Source organism: Arvicola amphibius, chromosome 3 (assembly GCF_903992535.2).
Source record: "Arvicola amphibius chromosome 3, mArvAmp1.2, whole genome shotgun sequence".
Taxonomy (NCBI): domain Eukaryota; kingdom Metazoa; phylum Chordata; class Mammalia; order Rodentia; family Cricetidae; genus Arvicola; species Arvicola amphibius.
In genome coordinates, this window is record NC_052049.1 from 174,199,961 (window position 1) to 174,219,808 (window position 19,848).

Consider the following 19,848-nt stretch of genomic DNA (forward strand, 5'->3'; position numbering starts at 1 on the left):
ACCTTCAAAGTTATCTCGATAACCTCAATTGACATAAACCCAGATGAATTTCCTATTTAAGAGTCTATTGGTTGAATTTCAACAATACTAGAACTGACATGCCAACTATGAAATGCAAAAGGAGGATTAAAATTATAGATTTTTATTTCTTCTCTCTTTTTGTGTGTTTGTGTGTATTTGTGTACACCCATGGGGGCATCAGATCCCCCATAGCTGAGTAACTGGAAGTAATGGTGCTGGGAACTGAACTTGGGTCTCCTGAAAGTATACAAGCATTCTTTTTTGAGGCAGGTTCTCACCATGTAACTCTAGCTGACCTGGAACTCCCTACCTCTGCCTCCAGAGTGTGGGATTAAAGGCATGCAAGCACTCTTAACCAATGAACCATCTCTCTAGGACTTTAAAGAAATCAGGATTGTGGGAGTCGCTGTTTATTTTATTGAAATCTGATTTAAATAAATTTTTTCTCTAAACGAAAGTATTGTTTCTATAGAAGCAAAGTACTGGTGACAGAAGCAGGAATATTTCTAAACTTTAGGTCTGTTGTGGAATATTATTTTAACTAGATAAAGATGTATTACATTTGTTTGTGCTGCAGATTACTTTAACTGTGTAAAGATATGTCACATTTGTTTGTGCTGCATTTGTTTAATGATATAAGGATCTGTGTTTAACTATGTAAGGATGAGTTGCATTTGTTTCACCTGGTTGGTCTAATAAAGCGCTGAACAGCCAATAGCTAGGCAGAGAAAGGACAGGCGGGGCTTCCAGGCAAAGAGAATAAATAGATTCAGAAGAATAATAAGAAAAGAGAACAAGGGAGAAAGAGAGGAACATGCCTGTCTCCAGCAGGAAGACAGACACGAGAAGCAGTGAAAGCAGGATATACAGAAGAAAGGTAAAAAGCCCTGAGGCAAAAGGTAAATAAAGAGAAACAGGTTAATTTAAGTTAAAGGAAAAAAAAATAGCCAGAATGAGCCCAAGCTAGACCAAGCATAAGTTTCTGTGCCATGATTTGATAGTCCAAAAGAAAGTCTGGTACAGAGGCCAGCCTGGTCTACATAGTGAATTCCAGGATGACCAGGGCTATGTGGAGAGATCCTGACTCAACAAAGAAAACACTGACATAAATTGTAGGGAACTTGATTCCACAGTACCTACTTCTCTGAAAATAGAGAATTTTAGAAGAAAAGTAATGTATCAAAAAGGTAAATGATTTTAGCAAAAAAAACCCCCAAAAAACCCAAAACTGATTCAGGTATCAGGATGGCAATCAATGGGAATAATACAACAAAAAGGACTAGTAACTTGTTTTATTAAAATTAAGAAAATCTCTAATTTGTTTTTTTATTTTTTATTTTATTTTATTTTATTTTATTTTATTTTTTTTGGTTTTTCGAGACAGGGTTTCCCTGTAGTTTCTAGAGCCTGTCCTGGAACTAGCTCTTGTAGACCAGGCTGGCCTCGAACTCAGAGATCCGCCTGCCTCTGCCTCCCGAGTGCTGGGATTAAGGGCGTGCGCCACCACCGCCCGGCTAAAAAGACATTCTTGCTTTTTTAGAGCCTGTCCTGGAACTAGCTCTTGTAGACCAGGCTGGCCTCGAACTCACAGAGATCCGCCTGCCTCTGCCTCCCGAGTGCTGGGATTAAAGGCGTGCGCCACCACCGCCCGGAAAATCTCTAATTTGTATGTCAAACTACCTTCTGGGAAAATGGAATTGGTCCATATAAAACTCATCACTTTGACATTTTAGGAGCACTTCTAGTCTGCTTCCCTTCAACTAAGCATATAAGGACTGCTGGGGGTGGGCAGTTAAGAGCACTGACTGCTCTTCCAGAGTACCCACAAGGCAAACAGCTGTCTGTAACTTCAATATCTGACACCTGATGTGGAATTCCCCTCTGTACGCTGTGAATACCATTGGCTAATAAAGAAACTGGCTTGGCCTGATAGGGTAGAACAGGACTAGGTGGGAAAAACTAAACTGAATGCTGGGAGAAAGATGGGCGGAGTCAGAGAGAACCCATGTAGCCCCACAGGAGACAGCTGAAAGAACTTTAGCCGGTAAGCCACAATCACGTGGCAATACACAGATTAATAGAAATGTGGTAAATTAATATGTAAGAGTTAGCCAATAAGAAGCTAGAGCTAATGGGCCAAGTAGTGATTTAATTAATACAGTTTCTTTATGATTATTTTGGAGCTAAGCAGCCCCCACCTTACAACAAACACCCTCACACAGGTATACAGACAGACCACACACCAATGCAAATAAAAAAAATTAAAAAGATTGCTGGTTTATAATAGAGTCGATAAAATAAGGAAAATATACAGATATACTGGCTAAATTTCTCAAACTGTATATGGTTCTATTTTATTTAGTTTTCCATGTGGACCAATTAGTTACTTAGAGAAAATAAAGACATAAGAATGTGGATTAGTATTAAGACCTTGGGTTTGTTCCTATGCACTACACACAAAAAAATAAAAAATAAAAAATAAAAAAAGGAAAAATGTTTTCCTTCTTCATTTTCTGAGGTAAGATAGGCTACTTAGACTAGTCCTGAACTCATTACATAGACCAAGATGGCCTCCAACCGAATAACCCTCCTGCTTTAATTTACCCAATACTGAGATTATAGGTAGGTATCGCCACAGTCCACTAGCTTTTATTTCAAAATCTGAAATTAGTCACAAGGGTCATTTTATCCTGATGATAATGGGTCCAGCGGAACAACCATTAGGAAACTTTCCTACTCGATTTATTTTTAATACACTGGCAGTGTGAACACAATGGAGGATAATGTCCTAATTAAAGACCATAATCTAATGAATGAGTTAAGATGAGAAGAAATAAGCAAAATCTACTTCCAGATACTAATTAAGTCAAAGGAGAGCAATTTTTTTAAGTCAGTGATCTCATTCAAATTAAATTCTTACTCCTTTTCCACCATTACTCACCCACCCACCGTGCACAAAACAACCAACCAGAAAATAAAAGGGGGAAAAAAACCTTTGTAAACCTGTTTTTCTCAAGGCAAGAACACACTTCATCCCAGGAGAAAGAATAGAGTTAACAGAAGGATCAAGAGAGAAGATCACCTGTAGCAAACTAACCAAACAACTGAGGTCCCCGATAGAGACTAAAGTCTTCTTTTCATTGCTGTGTCCCCAAACAAATAATAGCACAGCATTTGGCTCATTCAATGCCACATCAACCAGAATGAGCATCATAACTTGGGCAACATAAAAGTAAGTTATAGTTCTGAACACAGACATAAAACTACAATTAACTCACATGTGATCACAGTCAAGCCACATGTCTCTGGGCTTTGTTATCTAATATGTGGAGTAGAAATGATTACCTCCTTTTTTTTGCTTCTTTAGTTTTCTTCCAGACAGAATTCTGCTATGTAGCCCAGGCTAACCTCAACTTACAGGAATCTTCCTGCCTCAGTTTCCCAAGTTCTGGGATTATAGATATAGATGAGAACCACCACAGCTACCTGTGATAATTCCTATAGAGTGGTTTCTGGGATGCAATAACATCTATCAGTACTTCTATGCTTCTATACAAAGCACAATCAGGAACTAAAGAACACAGAGTTGCCTCTATGGCACTGATTCTCAAATATGCCCTAGCATTAGTATTTTAAGAGTTCAAGACAGTATGAATTTCCTCATTGAGTTCTAGTGCATATGAAAATGTATCTGCTTCCTATATAGGCTACAAAAATCTCCTAATTCTGACTAGGAAAAAATACACGATCTATAAACACCTTTTCCATTGTCTTGGTCCTAGCACAAAATGACCCTCAACACTGTCTTTGATTGTTTTTGAGACAGGGTCTCATTATATAGCCCTGGCTGGCCTCAAAGTCACAGAGCGCTGCCTGCCTCTGACTCCTGGGTGATAGGATTTAAAGTATTCACTGTGACACAAGGCAATAATCAATTAAAATTTCCCCCAAAACTTCTTTTTACCACATTTGTCAAACTTTTTTTCCTTTTTTTTTTTTTTTTTTTTTTTTTTTGTTTTTTGAAACAGGGTTTCTCTGCAGCTTTTTTTAGAGCCTGTCCTGGAACTAGCTCTTGTAGACCAGGCTGGCCTCGAACTCACAGAGATCCGCCTACCTCTGCCTCCCGAGTGCTGGGATTAAAGGCATGCGTCACCACCGCCCGGCTTTTCCTTTCTTTTTTAATAAAAGTAATCTGAGGCTGGAGAGATGGCTCAGCAATTTGCCACACAAACCTGATGACCTAAGCTTGATCCCCAGTACCCACAGAAGGAGATTCCACAAAATTGTTCTCTGACCTCCAAATATGTGCAATGGCACACTTATGTACACACACAAATTAATAATAAAACTGAAATTTAAAAAAGTGTTTTCTAGGGTTTTGTATTAGTCCAAAAGACAAAAGGTGCTGGGCATGGTGCTGTACACCTTTAATTCCAACACCAGGAGGCAGAGGTAAATGGATCTCTCTGAGTTTAAGGATAGTCACATTATACATAGTGAATTCTAGGACAGTCAGGGAGGCATAGCTGAGACCCTGTCCCCCCCTTTATAAAAGGGGTACATTTTAATTTTGTTTTTGTTTTAGCTTTTCTTTTTCTTTCTTCCTTTTTTTCTTTTGGTTTTTCGAGACAGGGTTTCCCTGTGTAACAGTACAGTCCTAGCTGTTCTGAAACTATTTTAAGAGTTCAAGACAGTATGAATTTCTTCATTGAGTTCTAGTGCATATGAAAATGCATCTGCTTCCTATATAGGCTACAAAAATCTCCTTGTAGACCAGGCTGGCCTCAAACTCACAGAGATTCACTTACCTCTGCCTCCCAGTGCTACAATTAAAGACATGTGCCACTGCCGCCTGGCTCAGTTTTTCTTTTAATTCTTTTCTTTTTTTTTTCTTTTTTCTTTTTCTTTTTGAGACAGGGTCGCACTATATACCTCAGGCTGGCCTCAAACTAAAAAATCCTCCATGCTTCTGCCTTTCTAGTGCTGGGATTAATGGCATGTGCCATCAGTATGGCTGAAATTTTTAATTAGCAATACACTGTTTTAAATTACTTACAGTGTTAAATAACAAAACAGGAAGCACTATTCCCAGGAATCTAAGAATACAGCATGTACCTAGGATGCAAGATCCCTAGCTAGGTCTAACAACCAGCACCAAAACAAAAGAAAAGAAACTTTACTCTCAGTGCATATTTTTAGAAATTAAAATTAAATCGGCCCACTCACTGTTCAATGCTCTACTTCTAGAATTTGCACATAAATGCTAATTCACTTTGGGGTTGAAAAACATACGCTAATAATAATACTATTTAACCAACAATTCAGACATAGCCTCTATAGTTGCCAGGAATTTCTATAGTATATAATACAATATAATATAACCTGACTAATTCTTTCTTCTTTGATTTAAAGAGAGAAAAGGCAGTAAATCATTTAGTGAGACTAAAATAAGTTGGACCTTTCAAGGTTTCTTAGGGCTTACTGTGTGTAATGATCGTTGAGACTTTAGAATTTTAAAATACAATTTTTTAGACATTTTAAAAGAAATTTTAAAAATTTATAAATTCATTTTTCTTTAAAGACAAGGTCTCTGAATTTGCTGTCCTAAAACTCATCATGTAGTCCAGGCTAGCCTCTAATTCACAGAGATCCTCCTGCCTTTGCTACTGAATACTGAGATCAAAGGTGTATGCCACTATACCAGGTAAAAACTCAAATACATTTTAAGACTGCAAATAGCACTTTTTAAAAACTATCTCCTAGAGGGACTGGGTATGGTGGTATTTGTTTATGGTCCTAGCCAACAAAAAGGATCACTGAAGTTCAGGAGTTTGAGGTCAGTCTATAAAACAAAACTGTACCTTCTTAAATCAAGCATGGTGGCCGATACCTGATTCCAGAACTTCAGAAGCAGAAAAACTATATAACAAATTCTAGTCAAGCCTGAGCTATAAGAATAAAATAAGAGCTGAGACATGGCTCAGCGGCTAAGAGCACTGCCTGCGTGTCCAGAGGTCCTAAGTTCGGTTCCCGGCGGCAAAACAGCGGCTTTCGGCCATTTGTCCTGAGTTCCTGCGCCGTCTTGTGGCGTTAATAGAAAAAAAAGAACAAAATAAAAACAGTGGCTAGAGAGATAGCTCAGGAGTTAAGAAAACCCACTATTCTTATAGAGGACTTGGGTTCATTTCCCAGCACTCACATGGTGGCTCACAACTGTGTAACTTCAGTTCCGGGGATTCCAATACCTTCTTTTGGTCTCTCTGTAGGTTCTGCACACACAGGGTGCACTTATATACACACAGGTAAAACATTCATAAAGTAAAAATAATTTACTTTTTAAAAAGGGAGTGATGGTGCAGGCCTTTAATTCCAGGACTTGGGGACAGAGACAGGTGGGTTACAAAACAGATTCCAGGATGGCCAGAGCTACATAATGAGACCAAGTCTCAAAAAAAAAGTGGTGATATATCCTGATAACCCCAGCACTCAGGCTAGATCCATTTTTCTCTACTTCTTTCCTAATAATTTTCTATGATACCCATGAAAAATACTGACTTATTTTACCCCTTTAAAACTTAGAGATAGAACAAATAAATATTTCTGATCTCTATAAAGAACAATAACGTCTGCATCTCTTTAGACATTAATTCTTTTTTAATCCTGTTACCTCTAATTGAGGTCTATGGTTTGATGAGCTCCCTGAAGTTCAAACAAGAAAGGTAATCCTCCAAGCAACAAATGTGAGAAGCAAAGATTAAGGTGTTTAGCGGCAGGTGGTGGTGGCACACGCCTTTAATCCCAGCACTTGGGAGACAGAGAGACAGGTGAATCTTTGCGTTTGAGGCCAGCCTGGTCTACAGAGCGAGTTCCAGGACAGCCAGGAGCTACACAGAAACACTGTCTCAAACAATCAATCAAACGAAAAAACACACAAATGTGTTCATAGTAATATACTCTCTATATATAATAAATAAGAACTTAAAAACAAGGCAACTATGGGAGTGACAATAGGTAAAGCTTCAAAATGAAGTTAAAAGGGAAGCCAAGAAATAAATCCTAGAAGATAAGTGGAGATCAAAAGGAAGAAAGCAGTTGAAAGGATCTGACAAAGAAATGAGCAGTTACTGGTCAAAGACTGAAGACAAGCTCGGTTTGGCTACAGATAATAGGAAGTTAAAATCTGATACAGAAAGAGGTCATACAGTCATAGACCAGCTTACAGTCTGCTTTGTAAGTTAGAAAAAGGAATTGGGGATTTCTTCCATATGAGGTAGACAGCTATACAAAGGTTTTAGGCATAAGGATACCATGATCTAACTGGCATCATTTAAAGTTCATTCTACCTATCACCTGCAGGTATAAAACCGGTATCATGGAACTAGTAACTCATTCATTAAAAAAAAAAAAGAAACTACATATTGAATATACAATCATGTCATATAACAAAAGGTCATTGTTTTTAACATCCTAAACAATTTTATATGTACATCAATACCTTAAGTCTGTCAATTATGATTCTAGTAACCATTACAGCTAGCAAACTTAAAAACTTCCACTTTGGATCCTACACACTTATGTAATTTTACCTTGCTTGCAAATCTGACTATTGAAATGGAAATCATTGAGTACTACAAAAACTAAAGAGTTTAAACGGCTGCTTTACTAACGATATCAATACTTAATGGAAGCAGTTCATGACACAAGACTGAAACTGAGGTTATCACCCTGTAAATTAAAAAGCATATCTACCCTATAAATTCTATCTTTAGTTCTCAGAGAATATATCAGACACATGCAACAAACACCTACAAAATTAAAGCACACAAGAATAACATACCTACTCTTAGTCATGTTTTATTTAAAACAAATAATTTTTTCTGAGAAATAATACTTCTGAGTTTCCTCTCTAATTACAAGAAAAATACACTTGTAGACTTAAAAACCACATTATTTTAAGCACAATAATTTATTTTTGTACTTTTCACTGCAGAACCCACGAGAAAAAAGAAGCTATCTCATTAGATACTAAAATTCCATTCCAAACCTAGCAGTGGTGACACCTTTAATCCCAGCACTAGGGAGGCAGAGGCACGTGAATCTCTGAATTTGATGTTAGTTAGCCTGGTTTACAGAGCAAATTCCAGGATAGCCAGGGCTACACAGAGAAATCCTGTCTCAAACCTTCCCCTCCCCAAAATTTCATTCCATCGTAAATTATTTAAAAGTTAACTATAAGGTCAGGTTAGTAGCTCAAGGATAAAATGCTTGCCCAGCCCAAACATAAAAGCCTGGGTTCAATCCCCAGGACTAGAAAAGAATTAATAATAATAACAGATTAAACAAATAAAAAATAAACTATATTCTCCAAAATATGACACACTGTTAACTTGAAGATGCCTTTAAATATATTACTGTGATTCTCTATATTCTATAAAATGTAAATGCTCTATTTTCTTCAATTCAAATTCTAGGAAAAAAAAGACTGCCTTTATTTTTATTTACTTATTCACTGATTTTTGGTTTTTTCAAGACAGGGTTTCTCTGTGTAGTTTTGACTGTTCTGAAACTCTATCTATAGACCAGGCTGGCCTCAAACTCAGAAATCCACATGTCTCTGCCTCTGAGTTCTAGGATCAAAGGTGTACACCACTACTGCCAAACCAATTATTTTTAATCTATTTCATATTATGTAGTCCCAAAAATATTCAGCCAAACTTTGAGTGTGCGGTATTTCACTTGCCTGTAGTAAGATTTAAAGGAGGTGAACAAAGGTGGCAATCAAAATACTAGAAGCATACACAGCATTTCAGACTGCAAACAGAGGTTAAAGAGAAAGCTCTTCTAGATCTAAATTCATGGATTTCAAAGCTTGAGCTGTGGCAGGACTCTTCTTAGAGCAACACAAAGTTGGAGAAACTATAAGTTTGAACAATTTCTCTGGTAAGCTGTTAAATTTCACTTTGAAACAATGAAATATAAAACTTTATACACAGCAAGCTTACTAAATCTCACTAGGCTCAAATGTAAGCATCCCACCATCATGAAAAACATAAATAACAAGTTTAATAATTTAATCATATAAAACAGTCAAGGATAGATGCCACAGCACTCACTTTATATCTCACAGGCACTCAGAAGAACTGGAGCATGCATCCTCATTTCCCATGTGTGAATAAACAGCCATACAAAGAACCACAGTTAAGACTAAAGCTGCTTGTTATTTGAAGGCACCAACAGGAAACTTCTGAAAATCTTATTTGTGATTTCAAAATCAAAATTTTTGAGTAGCACATAATGCAGAGACATCTGTCCAAGACTCTTCCTAACCCAAGATTACATGCACATCAAAAGAACTCACCTGTATTATACTCCTTCAACTGCAACTCCTTTACAGGTGTGCCATCAGAAGTCCGAAAGGCATTAAGAATCTGCAAAAATATGACATTTACACTAATGATACAAATTATAGTTAAATGCTAATGTTTATATTTCCCTACTGGTTTTCACTCTATACAATTTAAAGCAAGGATTATTTTATAAAGACAATTTAAACCATGTTGTAAGAATCTAACAGAGTGACTGTCTCTATGGTAAACATTAGAATGAATAGTCTTTTCACTGTATCTTGGGTAAGCATTAGACTAAACAGTTATTTTCTAAAAGTACTTTGACCTTGAAGAAGTCATTGTGGAAAACAGTGACAGTTTTCTGTGACTTATAGAACTGTTTTTCTGAGGGAGCTTTAAAGCCTTTGCGTGACTTTGGTCACGAGGCACACCTGAAGCTCTTGGATTACTAGGTACTGAAAACAGTGCTCAATAAAGACTAAAGTGTCAGGGTGCGGTCTTTCCTTCAGAAAAACATATAGATTAGATCAGGGACTTTGGTATAAGGAATTTAATTAGCAAAAAACAACGTTGTGTAAACCGATAAATATGCCTTTGTATGGCTGTTCAAGGTTCATCCCATCAGAGGTTGGGCCTCTCTGCTGCCACAGAGAGCCTAAAATTACATTTTGGAGTAACCCCTTTCGTTGACCAACGCACAAAACACAGAACTCCTGAAGAACCATACTCACTCTATACATTCAAAGGGTGCTAAATGAAGTTGGGCATGATGACACAGATCTATGATCCCAGCTAGCCAGAGGCTCAAGGTTGCTAAACTCAATGTGAAGTGGTAAAGGGAGCATACCAAAGAGAAAAAGAAACAGAAACTGAATATAACATACATAGGCAGGAGAGCTTGGTTAATAATGTGGCTCAGGAGCCAGGCATAGTGTCACATGCCTCTAATCCCAACACTTGGGAGGCAGAGGCAGGAGGATCTCTGTTGAGTTCCAGGCCAGCTTGGTCCTCAAAGTTAAGTTCTAGAACAGCCAGGACTGTTACACAGAGAAATCATGTCTCCAGAAACCAATAAACAAACAAACAAACAAACAAATAGTAGTAGAGAGCTTGCCTAGCATATTCAAGGCCTTGGATTCACACCCAGCACTCTTCGAAAAGGCAAAAGAGCAAGGCTTTAAAGACTACAGATTTTGAAATCTATATATATATTCCAAATCTCTCTTTAATTGTGTGTAACCCTTCAATGCTTAGTGTCTCGTGTTAAAAATAATGCACTGAGTACAATCTAGTCCAGTCCAGGGCCTTAGCACTTGAACTTAATCTAGTTATTTGTTCTGTTCAGGTTTGAGTTCAATCTAAAATGGCCCAATCCTCGATCTGACAAGATAGCTCAGCTGGTAGGGACATTTGAAGGAACAAATGAAGGGACACTAGCCCACTCAAGCATGTGGCTTAGGCGGTCTTGACATTCTTCCTCTTTCCCTCTGCCTTGCTAAAAAAACCATTAGGTTACATTCCTAAAGTTAGTCACCAAGGTCTACTACTCTCTTATTTGACCTCTTCTTCCTCCTGAGGCTGACTACCAAAGTCCGCTATCAAAAGCTCCCTTTGGTTCACCTAAAAAGCATGTCCAATTAAAATTAACCACATCGGGGCTGAAGAGGTGGCTCAGAGGTTAAGAGCACTGGCTGTTCTTCCAAACGTATTGAGTTCACTTCTCAGCAATCACATGGTGGCTCACAACCATCTGTAATGGCATCTAGTGCCCTCTTCTGGCCTGTAGGCATACATGTAGGCACAACACTATATGCATAATAAATAATAAATCTAAAAAAAATAAATAAAATAGGGCTGGAGAGATGGCTCAGCGGTTAAGAGCATTGCCTGCTCTTCCAAAGGTCCTGAGTTCAATTCCCAGCAACCACATGGTGGCTCACAACCATCTGTAATGAGATCTGGCGCCCTCTTCTGGCCTGCAGGCATACATGTAGACAAAGTATTATATACATAATAAATAAATATTTAAAATAAATAAATAAATAAATAAATAAATAAAATTAACCACATCATCCTAACACGTGGTTTCATCCTTTCTTTACCTTTATAAACTGCCTTTTGCCTATGTGCCACATCTGTCTCCTCCCTATCCAGAGGCAGTACTTTGTCCCTCTGGGATGAATACATCCCCTTTCCCTTGTACCCCCCTCCATCATCCTCTATTTCCTTTACCACAGCAAATTAATCCAGTCTAGCAAAGACTTCCCCTTTTTCTCCTCTTAAAAATTACCCTGCAAGGTCATTTATTATTGTTTTCCTGTCTGAGTCAGAAAGCAGCTACTTTAATTTTTCTTCCCTGCTTAAAAAAGGATCTTTCTGTGAAAACAGTATGGTTTGTGCCTAATCCAGGGTTTGGAAGGAAGCGCCGACCCCCACCATGTGGGAGTCACCTTCATAAACAAACAAAAACACAAAAGAAAGATAAAAATAAAACCAAATTCTGCAAATTGTTCTCTGACTTCCAAGCATGCCATGGTATGCAAACATTTGTCGCTACATACATGCACACACACAAAGAAATAAATAAAAATAAATGTAATTTTTCAAAAGAGAAGAAAATCGCCCAATTCTGATGACACTCTAAATCTTTTGTTGATGTCTGACACAGGATCTCATGGAGCCCAGACTGGTCTCAAATCCAGGAGTTCTTTTGAATTCCCGACTCTGCTGTCTCTACTTCCCAAGAGCTTTTAAAACTTTAGTTTCCACTCCCCTCCCTAACCACTTCTTAATCTCTCCTCTCTCTCTCTCTCTCTCTCTCTCTCTCTCTCTCTCTCTCTCTCTCTCTCTCTCTGATTTTTTTGAGACAGGGTTTCTCTGTGTTGCTCTATCTGTCCTGGAACTTGCTTCGTAGACTAGGCTGGCCTCAAACGCTTCCTCTGTCTCCCAAGTACTCAGATTAAAGGCATGCACCACCCCTCCTGGTTTATCTCTCAATCTTTTTTAAAATTATATGGTATGTGTGCCAGTGTCTATGTATAGGTATTTGCACATTTGTCTATGTCTATGTGTAGATGAGAACAGATGCTCTCAGAGGCTAGTAAGGGGGTGTTAGAATCCCTGGAGCTACAATTATGGTCGGCTGTAAGATGCCCAACATGTTCAACTTGAGACCTCTAAGAGCAGCAGCGCTTTAAACCAGTGAATCATTTTTTCAGCCTCTACTGTCTATCTTTTGCTTGTTTTTGTATTATTCGTGAAGGTAACAACTTTATAATATTCACTGGTCTATTATTCAGAGCCTACCACAGTGCCTGGTATAGGATACAGAAATAATATCCTTAACAAAAAGTATGGATCCATGCCAGACAGTGGTGCCGCACGCCTTTAATCCCAGCACTTGGGAGGCAGAGGCAGGTGCATCTCTTTGAGTTTGAGCCCAGCCTGGTCTACAGAGAGAGTTTGAGGACAGGCTCCAAAGCTACACAGTGAAATCCTGTCTCAAAAAATAAAGGCTGGATCCAGGACGAAGCACATATCTACATAGCACACTGAAACGCACGCCAGCCAAAGCTACACAGTGAGATTGAAATTGTGTACCAAGGGGAAAAAAAAGCAAAACAAACCCCCCCAAATCTCTGAAATCCAAAATACTTCAAAATATGAACTTCGTAAGCACTTTAGATTTCAGATCAGGAATGTCAAGCTAGCAAATTTTACATAAATATTCCACAATCTAAAATCCATAAAACCTGAAATACATCTGGTCCCAAGAACTTCTAATAAGAGTTTTTCAACCAGCAGTGGAGTTAATAAATTTAAAAGTATTTACTCATAGGACATTGTAATAATTAAATGAACTAATGCTTGTTAGCCTTTCACAAATAGTTTTACTTCTAAAATAACTTAAATAATTCTTCCCTAAATTCTGTCATAATTTGGCCAGAAATTCCATTGAAACAGAGCAATTAGGCACTCCCAGTTTTGTTTGTTTTTGAGACAGGGTCTATGTTGTTGTACTGGAACTCACTATGTAGATCAGGCTAACCTGATCACACCCAGTTCTGCCTCCCGAGTTCTAGGAGTAAAGATATATGGCAACACACCCAACCTGGCTCCCAGTCTTTACTACTGTAAATCAACTGCATCTTTGTGTATGTACTCCTGATATAACATAGTTTCAAGAATGATTATTAAGTCTGAAGATACCTGTCATGTGTCATTTTACAACATTATGTCAGTAACATCGAATAAGCTTTACAGGTTATTCCAAAATTACTTCCTGGCTTAGATACTGTATTATAGGCATTCTAGATGTTACCTCTGAAAAAGGTAGGTTGAAAACTAATTAAGCCTTCTCTGGTTATTTAGTTATCAAAATAAAGTGGCTATGTAGCTGGCCCAGGCTGGTCTCTTTTTGTGGGTGGGAGGAGGAAGTACTGGGAATTGAACAAAGTAAACACTGTATCTACAGTTCTTTATACTTTTTTTGGGAGGGGGTTCAAGACAAGATTTCTCTGTGCAACAGGTCTTGCTGTCCTGTAACTCACTTTGTAGACTTGCTTTGTAGCCTCAAACTCACAGAGATCCGCCTGCCTCTGCTTCCTAAATGCTGAGATTAAAGGCGTGCGCCACCACCGCCCAGTTAAACTTTTATTTTGAGACAGGGTCTCACTAAATGACCTGGGCTGTCCTGATCTCATTACCTGCAGCCCAGGAAAGCCTCGAACTTATAATCTTGACTCAATCTCCTGAACGGCTAAGATTATAGGCCTATACTACCAGGCTCAGTTCTGGCTTCTGTTACCAAGCCCAACATTGGCGCCGAATTGTTTTAGTAAGCATACCAAATAATAGGTTTCACTGTAGTGTTTTCATACATAAGTACACACATAAGTATCATTGTACTTGCTTATATCTACCTTGCCCCACTATTCATTCATTCCTAGGGTTCAAATTTTTCATCTTCTGTTTCAGCCTCCTGAATACTGATTACAGACATGAAGGGGAAGCCTAGCCAAAAACCTTGTTTTGTAAGGCGTGTCCCCTTTGGTCTAAAGGCGTGTCCCCCTTTGGCTAAAGGCGTGTCCCCCTTAGGCTAATACTGACTTATAAAATCTTGCGGGCCTATGGCCCGCCTGCTCTTTGTTTTTCTGCGCTCCTCGCTGGAACCTTGGATTTGTAAGTTCCCTTTCCTTTCCTTTATTAAAACTGAATTATATATATTAAAGCTTGTCTGGTGAATCATAACTGCCGATCAACCACGCACCTTCACAGACATCTATCACATCACTTGACTCTGTACATTTCTTTACATGCTCCTGTGAACCTCTAATTTTTGAAAGTGAATTTTCATTTTCTTTAAATTTTGAGACAAATTCTCACAATTAGCCCAGGTTGGCCTCAATTGGCAATCTTCCTGCATATTATCTCCCAAGTGCTAGAGTTATAGGCATGTGTCACCACACCTGGTTCTTTTTTTAATTGACAGAGACAGAACATATGCCTTACCTCTTCTTTTGTGGCATTTTCTGGCACCCCACTTAATCGAATAAGTCTGTTAGGTTTCTCCTCACTTGAGCCAGTCCTATAATCTTGATCCTTGAATTCAGAATGTAAAGTTATTTCACAAATAGGTTTATTTTTACATGTAAAATAAAACCCAACATGAAATACAGTCAAGAAATGAGAACTTAAAATTTTCTCTCATTTTTTTCCCTAGCATTACAGGATTATAAGTATGCTAAGAATAAGGCTTAAGGAGGGAGTCTTAATATAATAAAAAAGCATGTTCTAAAATTCTCAAAACCTACTATTTGGTTACTAAGTATTAAGATCACCAAGTGACAGGCAAGGCATAGTGGTACATGCCTTCAATCCTAGCACTTAGGAGGGAGAGGAAGATGGATCTCTGAGATCAAGGCTAGCCTGGTATGCACAGTGAGTTCCAGAACAGCTGGGGCAACACAGAGAAAACCTGTCTTAAAAAAAAAAAAAAAAGAAAGGACACACACACACACACACACACAAAGAGATCACAAAATAAAAGAAACTGCAGTAGATACGGGTAAAATCTATTTTAAGATAATTTTTGTAATTAAATTGCAAGTATATCTCTCCTCAGATTTAAGAAACTTAACATTTAAGCTAATTAAGCTAGCTGTAAGAGGAAACTTGCAACATTAACATCATATCCTCATGACTGCAAAAACATTTCTAAGCATTCTCTAAGTGAACTTGAATAAGAAAATAAATCCTAAATCACAAGGACTGCAAAAGCTGTGAGACCCACTCCCCAAGACTGATAGTTTAAAATCAATTTATCACAGGTCATTTAAATAAGCACAATAAAACAAAACGACTAAAACACACATCAAAAACATGAACTGGGTCAAGGGCCTTTCTCTGGATATTTAAACTCTATTATTCCATTTTCAAATACAAGGTTTGCTTTTGAATAGTTGTGTAGGACTTGAGGGACTGAACATTTTGCATTCTACACTTCACCCTTGAGAAAAGTATTATGAACCACCTCATCAACATACCTGAAGTTCCTGGTGGGCATCTCGGGACATTTTGCCCTGTGGAAAAGACTTGTTCTGGCCATAGCCAAAAATCTGGCTTCCTGGCAACCTGTGATCCACATCACAGTATTCAATGCTTCTGTAATCAGTGTCTTGTCGGCCAAGAAAGTCCAAATCACTTTCTTCTTTAAACAGACCAGTATCTGAACTCTGCTGTTCACTTCCAGAAAGCTTTGGCTTGTCTTGGTTTTGAACCGGACTTTGGCTGTTCTGAAAGTCTGATGGAGATTCATGTTCAAAGGTTCCACTTTGTGTTTCTCCTTCTCTTGTTTCTGAATGCTCAAACTCTTCCTTCTGAACACCAAAAGTAGGCCTTTCTACTGAATGGTCATGTGTGGATTCTTCTCTCTTGTTCACATTCATACCAGAATGTTCTCTCTCTTGTGTAGAAGGCTGAATGTAATCCAAAATTTTTGGATCCACAGGAGGCATCTCCCTATCTTTAAATTCCATACAAGGTCCTACCTCTCTGCCCCTAAAATCTTGATAAGTCCTAGAACGGTGTCTACCTCTGAAATCCGAATGTGGTGTATCCCTATTCCTAAAGTCTAGATCAGTAGCAGCTGAACCTCTGCCTCTAAAGTCTACCTGTGTTCCATCTTTATCCCTGAAGTCCAAATCAGATACATCTCTGTTCCTAAAATCAGAACGAGACTGATCTCTGGATCTAAAATCCAAATCTGATAAATCTCTTCCCCTAAAGTCTGCATGGGGTCCATCTCGGCTTCTAAAATCTAAATCATATGTGCCCCGCCCCCTAAAGTCAGTTGGAGGAACATCTCTATTTCTGAAGTCAACAGGGTGAGAATCCCTGTCTCTGTAATTTATATGAGGTGTCTCCCTGCCCCTATAATCCATAGGAGTACCATCTCCACCCCTGTAGTCCATAGGTGTTCCTTCTCTATCCCGAAAATCCCCAGAATGTATATCCCTATTCCTGAAGTCCAACTGCGCTGAATCTCTGCTCTGGAAATCCGAGGATGAAAAATCTCCTCCTCTGAAATCATGTCCAGGTCCCTCCCCTCCTTGATAGTCACCATGTGGTCCATCTCTAGCTCCATAGCTGAAAGAATGCTCCTCTACATTTGCAAAGGGAGGTCCTGAATGCCCCTGGAAATCAAAGGGAAGTGAATCTCTGCCAGGAAAGTTGCCAGAGTGTCTCTCTTGAGCATGACTCTTAAGGGGAGGAGGAGGATAATCCCTGTTCCACCCGGGAGCAAACCTTTCTTCTTGGCTCCCACTGTAGAAACAAAGACAGGGTTATTCATATTGTCCAGAGAGTTTGAAATCTACACACCAGCATATTCTTCTCTAATCACAGCACATTCTTCTGTAAACACATTTTGGGGGGCAGAGTTCTGTAACAAGGTCCTAGATCTGCAGAAAACAGCAAGTTTTGCTATTTTAAGACGAGGTGTCCGAGTAAACTTTTATGCTCCCATTTCAGAACACGAGGTAAGTCAACACAAGGTTTTCAACATGACTGCTGCAGAAAAAGCTTTCACCCAGTCCTGCAACAGGGAAAATCCGCAATACCAGATAAGCTAACAAAGGAACATGCTACAAAAATTCCCATTTTCTACCGCCAAGGAACTTAAAATTCCAAGGTCATCATGACAATTACTATACATGTGGAGTCAGGGAAATCAATGCAATTTTCTGTTTGGTTGTTTTGTTTATTCTTTTGTTTTTAAGATAGGATTTGGTTATGTAGCCTAGCTGGCCTGGAAATCACTACATAGACCAGGCTGGTCTTGAATTTGAAGCAATTCCTTACTTCCTGAGTAGTGGAATTATAATAATAAGCAGCCATGCTCAGCCTCAAAGTGTAAAATTTCTTCTAAGTTTCATGATGTGTCTTTCTCATTGCTGCACCCAATGGAAAAAATTCCAAAAATATTTTGTTGTATGTACATCAAGGATTTTATTCAATCCAATGAATAAAGGTCAAAAAGGAAGATTAGTTGTATATCTTCATGACCAGTAGAAGCACTAAACCCCAGTTCTATTGTGGCTCTACCTGAAGAACCCTCAGCTGGGTACAATTATAACTACCCAAGAGTATCGAAGACAATATCAATCAACCATAAAGCATGTTAAGTCATCTCTGCCAAGCTAAATTATCTAAAAAGTTTAAATCTGAAAGTGACCTAGAACACAATAAGATCTTTAAGCATAATATCCATGTCCCAAGTAAGGAAGTTGACACACCAAATTCTAAAGTCTCAAGCTAATTTCAAGACAGGGTTTCTCTGTGTAACAGCTCTGACTGTCCTGGAACTTGATCTGTAGACCAGGCTGCCCTCATACTCACAGAGATCCGCCTGCCTCTGCCTCCTGAGTTCTGGAATTAAAGGTGTGGGCCACCACAACCTGGCTCAAGCTAACTTTTTATTACAATGAAACATTATTTTAAAAATACTAACAGTTAGAAAAGCAAACAACAACAAAAGTATAGTTGGAACAGAAGAGACGGTTCAGTGGTTAAGAGCACTTGTTGTTCTTCCAGAGGTCCTAGGTTTGGTTCCCAGCGACCACATAACAGCTCACAACCTGTATAATCCAGTTCCAGGGGATCTGACACCCTCTTCTGGACTCTTCGGGAAGCAGGCACACATGACAAATATACATTCAGGCAAAACATACACTCAATTTACATAAGTCAATAAATAAACAAGAGTTGCCCAGTCTTTCATACTACCAAACTTCTCCCTTTAGCTAATCACTAGAACATTTTACACATTTTGGCTTTGGTCAAAGATTAAGGGACAGTCACACACAGTGGTAAACAACTACTAATTTTATTACCTGGAACGCTGAAGAGGATAATCCTGAATTTAAGCCCAACCTCAGCTACAGAATGAGACCCTGTTTCAATATACCAAAAGATTAAGGAACTTAAACAGGCAATTAGGCATCTGGGAATCCCAGAGAGACATGTGAAAAAAAGGTGTGTGTGTGGAGGGGGGGGTGACTGAAGGGCTCTCTACTACTTGGAAGTACAACCAAAGCATGGAGATTTTATCAGGACCAACTGAAGTCTCTCCTCCCCAAACACAGAGATTCTATCATATGACGCTTCTGAGCTCAAACTATATCAACATACTAAAACTCAAAAGACAACCGACTCTAGATCACTCAGTTCAGGAGAACTGTTACAATACCATCAGCACTTCCTTTGTACCTTATTTTTAAATTTATCATTTATGTGTTTTAATACATACATATAAACATACAAACATATCCACATACATCTCACACACACACATAAACACACATGGGAGGGGTGCATGTATGTAAAGGCCAGAGGTGGACACTAAGCATCTTCTATGGCACTCTACCTTATTTTTTGAGACCTGGTTTCTCACTGAAGCTGAAGCTCACCGTTTTAGTAGGGCTAGCTGGACTGAGCTTATAGATCATTTTGTCTCCACCCTCTTGACACTGGGTTAGAAGCACATGCTATTGTTTCTTGGTTTTTTTGAGACAGGGTTTCTCTGTGTAGTCCTGGCTGTCCTGGAACTCCCCCTGTAGATCAGGCTGGTCTTGAACTCACAGAGATCCATCTGTCTCTGCCTCCTCTGCTGGGATCAAAGGTATTTGCCTCCAACACACCGCTCTTTTTTGTTTGTTTTTTAATGTAGGTACTAGAGATTTAAATTCAGTTTCTCTTGATTTCTCAGCAAGCACTCTTGCCCAGTAAGTCATCTCCCCAGATGTCTTTCTTTCATCTCCCCACCAAACCCTTTCATAAAGTAAACAGAAATTTAAAGCATTAACACAAACATTAGAACAATGTACAATTAATGGATTTTCAGAACATGACAATTTCTATTGGTTTTCAATAATACTAACAACAGTTATGTCTTCGTGGTTCATCATAAACAAGTTTAAAT

At 38.7% G+C, this 19,848-nt stretch overlaps 1 protein-coding gene across 7 annotated transcripts in view; it reads right to left on the reverse strand.

The window, feature by feature from the left end:
- Positions 1–19,848, reverse strand: part of Rbm6 (RNA binding motif protein 6) — a 112,411-nt gene that overhangs the window by 72,712 nt on the left and 19,851 nt on the right. For 3 of the 7 annotated variants that reach the window (XM_038324315.1, XM_038324316.1, XM_038324317.1), the window contains exons 3-5: positions 15,914–17,192; positions 14,880–14,969; positions 9,380–9,449 (exon numbers count right to left, since the gene is read on the reverse strand). The exons of 1 other annotated variant lie outside the window; for it this stretch is intronic. In XM_038324315.1, the coding sequence (XP_038180243.1) occupies positions 9,380–9,449; positions 14,880–14,969; positions 15,914–17,192 (1,439 nt within the window). The remainder of the gene's footprint in view (positions 1–9,379; positions 9,450–14,879; positions 14,970–15,913; positions 17,193–19,848) is intronic. 3 more of the 7 variants (XM_038324321.1, XM_038324319.1, XM_038324320.1) reach the window with 2 other exon arrangements.